The sequence below is a fragment of the Sinocyclocheilus rhinocerous genome, unplaced genomic scaffold, assembly GCF_001515625.1.
Source record: "Sinocyclocheilus rhinocerous isolate Xijiao unplaced genomic scaffold, SAMN03320098_v1.1 scaffold1405, whole genome shotgun sequence".
In the NCBI taxonomy this organism is placed as follows: domain Eukaryota; kingdom Metazoa; phylum Chordata; class Actinopteri; order Cypriniformes; family Cyprinidae; genus Sinocyclocheilus; species Sinocyclocheilus rhinocerous.
Window position 1 is genome coordinate 1784018 of NW_015645543.1, and position 7413 is coordinate 1791430.

The 7413-nt window shown below is 39.6% G+C and overlaps 1 protein-coding gene across 1 annotated transcript in view; it reads left to right on the forward strand.

Annotated features, from left to right (window-relative positions):
- The window catches only part of LOC107706429 (glutamate receptor 4-like), a 103268-nt gene that overhangs the window by 63651 nt on the left and 32204 nt on the right, over window positions 1-7413 (forward strand). Inside the window, exons 4-6 of the mRNA XM_016510140.1 lie at window positions 1686-1870; window positions 2553-2606; window positions 3084-3242. Of these exons, the coding sequence (XP_016365626.1) occupies window positions 1686-1870; window positions 2553-2606; window positions 3084-3242 (398 nt within the window). The remainder of the gene's footprint in view (window positions 1-1685; window positions 1871-2552; window positions 2607-3083; window positions 3243-7413) is intronic.

The following is a 7413-nucleotide window of genomic DNA, read 5'->3' on the forward strand; positions in this document are numbered from 1 at the left end:
AAATTGAAATCTACACGCTAATACACACTATACTCATAGTCACCAATGCTGATGTTGTTAACATTAATCATTTGAGAATAATATATATATTATTATAACAATAATAATAATTTGAACGGTTTGATGTGATATGAGCTAACCGATCTTTAGATTTAATCACCATTGGTAGCCAGATTTATGGTAATGCTTTTTTCCTCAGTTGGTCAGAACAAACGTGGCAGACTTGTTACTTACTTGTTCAGATGGCAATATACGGTGAACATTCTTATTTGGGTCATATTCCAAGAAGTAGGCTAATTTGTGATTGCGAAGTACAGTAAATATCCACACCGGTGCGGTGACTGACTGCCACATACTCTTCAGAACATTAGATTTATCCGCGCTGGAGCCGCGCCGACTCACACACAACCCACGCAAGCTAGATAATTCCGCACCCAGCTGCAATTCCAGGTTTTCAAACAGAGATGGCGACAAAGAGGCAAAACTTAGGGACTGCTGCTTTAAAAACGCATTAAAACATGAATTAAAATTCATTTTATTTTATATATTATATACATAGAAAACATAGAATGTTTAATTGTCATCATTTGCTCACACTCATGTCATTCCAAACTTTTGACTTACTTCTGACTTCTACATAACCAAGATATTTTGAAATATATTTTTGTCAGTGGAGGCCAAAACAGCACTAGACCCTACTGACTTTCAGTGAATGGACAAAAAAAAAAAAAAAAATATGGTGTGTAAATAATGACAGAATATTCATTTTTGAGTGATTGATGACAATTTATATACTGTATATACAGTGTAACTAAATATGTTCATTTTTTCTGGATGTTTTTTTTATTTTTATTTTTTATCTTGGACATCTCCTATGTCATCAATTTAGATAGACCCATATATTATCATAAATACCACCCCATTTGGCAGTTTAAGATAGAAGCAGGTAGCGAACAGACACCCGATTGAGCAAAAGGGTTGCCAGATCAAGCACAGGTTAATCCATTAAATAGTGGAGCCAAGAGAGCTGCGTTGCCAAATTCTGATTGTGACCATAAGGGTCCGTTTTACAGGGACATCTGCTCATCTTGGAGTCAAGTGGGCCTCAGAGGCTCCGAGTGCCTATTTCAAACAGCTAGATTAACATATCCAACACCAGCCCTGTCTGATTAGTACAAGCAGCACTGAGGCCAGTAGCTAGAATCACAAACGCTGTAATGCAGCTCTCAGGAAGCCTCAATCACACCTTGGAGAAGGTGACAAAAAGCAGCTCTTTCTGTCTTCCAATTTAACCGACACGTGTATCGCTGCATGATGATGGCTTCTATTTTAAGGATGCAGGAGATTCGTTTCATGAAACCGAAGAAATGCGATGTATTTGTCCATTTCTCTGTGTACTGTTGAGGCTTCTGGGACTGTAAGCTTTGTGGCGATTGAGGCCTAAAATGAGTCCGCATGGAAGGACGGGAGGTTCTTATCAGCGCCCTACGATCTGCGCCATGTGATCGCTCACAGGCCTGCCGTTGCAGATCAGAGAGTACCGCATTGGTGCAGGAATGACTCACTGACAATGCCATAAATCACATTCTTTCTGAATAAATGAGAGCCACGGCTCAATGGTTCAAGCCTTCGGTGGTTTGATGCACACGCTGATCAAATGCCTCGCTGTCTCTTTTTTGTCATAGGGTATTCGATACTGCAGGCTATCATGGAAAAGGCAGGCCAGATTGGTTGGCAGGTCAGCGCCATATGTGTCGAGAACTTTAATGATGCCAGTTACCGGCAGCTTCTCGAAGACCTGGACCGCAGGCAGGAAAAGACGTTTGTTATAGACCTGGAGGCAGAGAGACTGAACAACATGCTGGAACAGGTGAGATAAGAGGATGGTTGTCAAGTCAAAAGCAATGCCAAATGCATAAATTATTGTATTAAAAAAATACAAATAAAAGGCAAATAACATGTAATTGAAATATCATGATGTTTCTATTTATATATATATATATATATATATATATGTTTTAAATTATATATAATTACATATGAAATACACAGTCGTAGAAAATTATGGGACAGGGTCAAAGGTAATGCAACACCACACCCAGAATAGTTAAAAATGTTTTTTAAATGTTTATAAACTGTACTGTACACTGTGCATCAGGGTTAACTAAACAGAATTAAATATGTGCAAGCATAAGGTCCTGAGGGAACAAAGAACAGATTTCCTCAAGTAATTCAGTTTCAGAAATGACACATTAGAAGGGCATATTTCTTTATTCCCTGCAAACTGATCCCTTGATATTTCCTTTTGCAACATTTTGTAGCTGTTAAAATCATTTTAAGATATTCTTGCTGGCGTTTGCTTCAATATTCCTCAAATTACAGAGCGTTATGGAAAAAGGCAGCCTGTTTGATTAGAAATAATTAATAACAGTGGAATTCTGCTTTCCCAACGGCTTACAGCTCTGCTGTGCATTCATATGCTGGGTGAATGCCGACAACTGTATTTGCTTTTAGGATTTGCCCTCACTGCAATGTCTGGTTTATCTCCGCAGATTGTGAGTGTCGGCAAGCATGTCAAAGGCTACCATTACATCATGGCAAATTTGGTGAGCTAAATTGTATTCCTTTATTGCCTTATTCTCCCTGTCAGCTTGTCCTCCTTTCATATTCTGTTTTATCTCTTTCTACATATTCCTCTCCACTCCACTGGTCTCTCTCTCTCTCTCTAGTTGTCGCGGCCCCTCTGTCTCCTGCCCTCCCTAGTTCTTTTTCTTTCTTAATCCTCGCTTTTCTTTAAGCAAGATACGTCAATTTGAGAGACTAATTCGTATTCCAGTGTGAGCGGTGGTGGCAGTGTTTTAATGATGCTGGGAGCTGCAGAGCGTGCTCTCTCTCGCTGCTCTCTGGCTGTGCATGGAATTGGCTCACAGAGGCGAGCTGGATGTTGCTATGAATGTTTGTGGAATTTCTCTTATCGTAGCGCTGCATTGCCAACTACATTTTAATAATCTCTCTCTCTCTCTCTCTCTCTCTCTCTCTCTCTCTCTGTATTTCTTACTCTTTCCACTTCTTTGCTCTGGCAGGGTTTTAAGGACATCAATCTGGAGCGTTTCATGCATGGGGGAGCCAATGTGACAGGCTTTCAGCTGGTGGACTTCAGCAATCCCATGGTTATTAAACTCATGCAGCGATGGAACAAGCTGGACCAGCGCGAGTATCCCGGCTCTGACGCTCCTCCCAAGGTACCGTCTCATGGTCCGGTCCAGTGTGGAAGCACTTTGAAGTCAGATAAATGAGCATAAATGCATAAACGCCCTGTTTGAGTCCCTCCAGCCACTTTGAGAAAACACTCGAATCTCCAGAATGAGTCTGATGATCACATCCAGTGGTTTTATAAGCGTGTGTCAAGTATGTAACCAAGGAAGGGAGAATGTTGGATGGTAGAAGTAGAAAGGAAGGATGGATGGATAATGTCAGTAAGGAAGGGAGAAAGGATTTGTGGAAGAAAGAAAGGATGGATGGATGGATGGATGAGGAAAAAGAAAGCATGGATAGAGGGATGGATAGTGCAAGGAAGGAAAAAAGTATAGGTGGAAGTATGGAAGAAAAGATGAAAGAAAGGGAGGATGGATGGATGGATGAAAGGAAGGATGAGTGGGTGGAAGAAAGGAAAGATGGATGATATGGTGGGTGTATGAAAGGAAAAGTTGGATTAATAATGTAAGCAAAAAGGATGAAAAAATGTGTGGAAGACGGGAATTAAAGAAAAGAAATGTAGACAAAGGAAGGGATGGATAGATGGGTTTAGGAAGAAAAGAAGGAGGGAATGAAGGATGGAAATAAAGAAATATAGACAATTGAAAAAAGAAGGGATGGTGGAAGAAAGAAGAATGGGTGGGTGGAAGAAAAAGGATGGATGGAAGGATAGATGAAGGAAGAGAGAAGGGTGAATGTGAAGTATGATTTGATGTGGGTGTTGGGTTTTAGAAATGAAGGAAGGAAAGAAAGAAATATAGACAAAGGAAAAAGGAAGGGATAGATGGATGGTGGAAGAAGGAAAGCAATATAGATGAAGGAAGGAAGGATGAATGGATGAAAGGATGGGTAGATGTGAGTGGTTGGGTTTGTGGAATGAAGGAAGGAAAGAAAGAAAGAAATATAGATAAGGGAAAAATGAAGGGATGAGTGGAAGGAAAGAAATATAGACACAAAGGGGATAGGGAGGATAGGTGGGTTTTAGGAAGAAAGGAATGAATGAAAGATGGAAAAAATAAATATAGACAGCTGAAAAAGGAAGGGATGGAAGAAATGAAGATGGGTGGGTGAAAGTATGGATGGATGGAAGGATAGATGAAGGAAGAGAGAAAGGATGGAGTATGAATGGATGTGGGTGGTTTGGTTTGTGAAATGAAGGAAGGAAAGAGAAATATAGGCAAAGGAAAAAAGGGATGGATGGATGGAAAGCAATATAGACGAAGGGAAGGATGAGTGGTTGGGTTAGTTGAAGGAAGGAAGGATAAATAGAAGGATAGATGAAGGAAGAAAGGAAGGCTGGATACAGTAGATGTGAGTGGTTGGGATTGTGGAAAGAAAGAAATATAGACAAAGGAAAAATGATGATGGTAGAAGGAACGAAAGAAATGGAGACAAAAGAAGGAAGGGAGGATGGAAGGTTGGGTTTGTGGAAGAAAGGAAAGAAGAATGGATTGGAAGGATAGATGAATGGAGAAAGAAGGGATGAATAATCTTGGTGGTTTAGTTTGTAGAAATAAACAAAGAAGAAATGATGGATGGAAGGAAAGATGAAGGAAGAAAGGATGAATGGATGGAAGGATGGGTTGATAGAATAAGAAAAGAAAGATAGAATGGCACATATGCACAGAAATATAAACTGCACATTTTATACCAGAACTGGAATATCAAAAACAGAAGCTGTGCTAATGTATTAAAGTAACATAGAAACACTGTGTAACAAACCACATCACTTCGACCCGTACTGTGTATTATACACCTACATTATCATAAGCTGTTTCATTCATCCTCATCTCAGCAGACGAATCCTGCTCGTGATTTGATATGCCTGTTCATGTCTGCATCGTAAAAGCAAGGTCTTTGTTGATCCGTTTTTGCTGGGACTCACTTTCCCCTTGGGGCCCGATGAGGATGACATTCTTTGGAGGGCGGTTGCATTGATTGCAACGGAAATCCCTTCGGCGTGGCCTGAGGGGACATTGCTTTACCAGGCGGCTGCTCCTCACTGCACACCGCTGGCCAGAGCAGGATGCTGGGGAGGGACACTTTCGGGTGTAAATGAGATGCTGTGGTCCAACCATGTCAACACATGCACGGATCCACATACACACTCTCACAGACTCGCCTTGTGGTATTTCGACTCGGCTGCTCTGTCTTTCATCTCAAATACTTTAAGCTACTCCCATAAGCCCTTCTCAGACAGCAGCACGACTGACACCCCAAAACCTCATAAAATCTCCGAGCTGTTAGCTTTTCCTGCTGAGGCTATCGGAAGAGTCCCGAAGGCACCATCTAGTGAGGACACACATTCTCCAGGGATCAATCCGTGTGTTTTTAGGGCTTAGGGGATGCACAGGGCATTAGCCAGGGTGATTCAACTGCAACTATTGCAGTACTTCCTTTCTGTCCTGCGGGAGTCAAAAGATAGTCCCGTTATCTTTGATAATTAATGTTGGGCCATGAAACGGTGGGTAGACTCAATTTAAAACATTGCCTTAAAGGGATAGTACACTCAAAAATTTAAATCCTGTAATTATTTACTTTATGAGAGTCATTGATTTCTGTTAAATATATATACACAGTGACCACTTGAGTTCTTTAATTATTACCAAAAAAGTCAAAATGAGAACCGGAGCAGTTGAATTCATAAACAAATCGTTCAATCCAATTTCTGCAATTTGTTTATTAAAAGGATTCTGTTCAAAAGATTGAGTCATTCACAAATCAGACTGATGTGACTCAGCAGTGACCTAAATTTCTTTACATTCTTCACAAAAGGGCTTTTAAACTGTTTTATGGTGCTTTTACAACCATTCAAAAAATTGGGGTGAGTAAGATTTTTTTATTGAAAGAAATTAATACTTTTATTCAGCTAGGACACATTCAATTGATCAAATATGACCATAAAGACATGTATTATGTTTCAAAGTAAATGCTGTTCTTTTGAACTTTCTATTATTCAAAAAATCCTAAAAAAAAAAACATTTTCATAATTTTAGGCTACACAGTTGTTTTCAGCATTGATAATATTAAGAAATGAGCACCAAATTAGCATATTAAAATATTTCGGAAGAATCATGTGACACTGAAGACTGGCTAAAAAAAATCAGCCTGGCCATCTCAGGAATAAATTAGATTTTAAACTATATGAAAACAGAAAACCATTATTTAAGCTGCAGTAATATTTCACAATTTTGTTGTTTTACTGTATTTTTGATTGATTAAATGCAGTCTTGGTGAACATAAGACTTCTTTTTAAAAAAAATGTTAATCTTACCCAAATTTTTGAATGGTAGGGTACATACATGCAGAAAAACAATAGCATTCAGGTTTGAAATTACATGAGGGTAAGCATATAATGACAAAGAAATATATATATTTTAGATGAACTATCCCTTTAAATACCTTCTTCAATCTCCTGTTATCTCTCTCTCTATTTCAAACTCACTCTGTCGTTCCATCTCTTGCTCCCTGTATGCCATTGTAGCCTACGGTCTTTCTGTGTGTTTTGTGTTGTGTTTGTAATGGTACAAAGAGTCCCAGCTCTTACACTAGAAATCTGCTGATGGAATACCAAAAACCCTCTCACAGCATGGCCAGAGTGGCTTCTTTCAACCGTCAACCATCAAGCAAGCGGGACATTCTGAACACACAGGGGTATTTTTCCTGTAACAGTGTGCATATATGTACGTTCAGCTCAGATGACCTCGTCTGACTCAGTGTGATGAAACAAACCACATCAGACTCTCTAAAATAGCAATAAGAAACACAACAGCAGATGAAAAACAAGGGCACGAAGCATCAGGCCTCTGAAGGACACGCGCGTGTTTCCTTTGTAAAAATACCGTGCGTTGCCTGCAGTGATTCATTCCGTGCCGCTTTATCTCAGCGAGACAGAGAGAAAGAGCACAAGCCACTTATTGGTGCAATCGGGGCAGCCTCCGATAGCAGCTGACCGGCCCCCCAAATGGCATTCATTAGTGTAAACCTAATATAGTCAGGCTGATTGACTCATGTTTAATAAACAGCATTTTGGTATAGTACAGACACTGAAGTGAATATGCAAAGCACTTATAAATAATATTATGCTGGAGTAACTGATTCTGATTGGTCAATTGCCATATTCTTCTGCAGTGGATATTTTTTTTTTTTTTTTTTTCA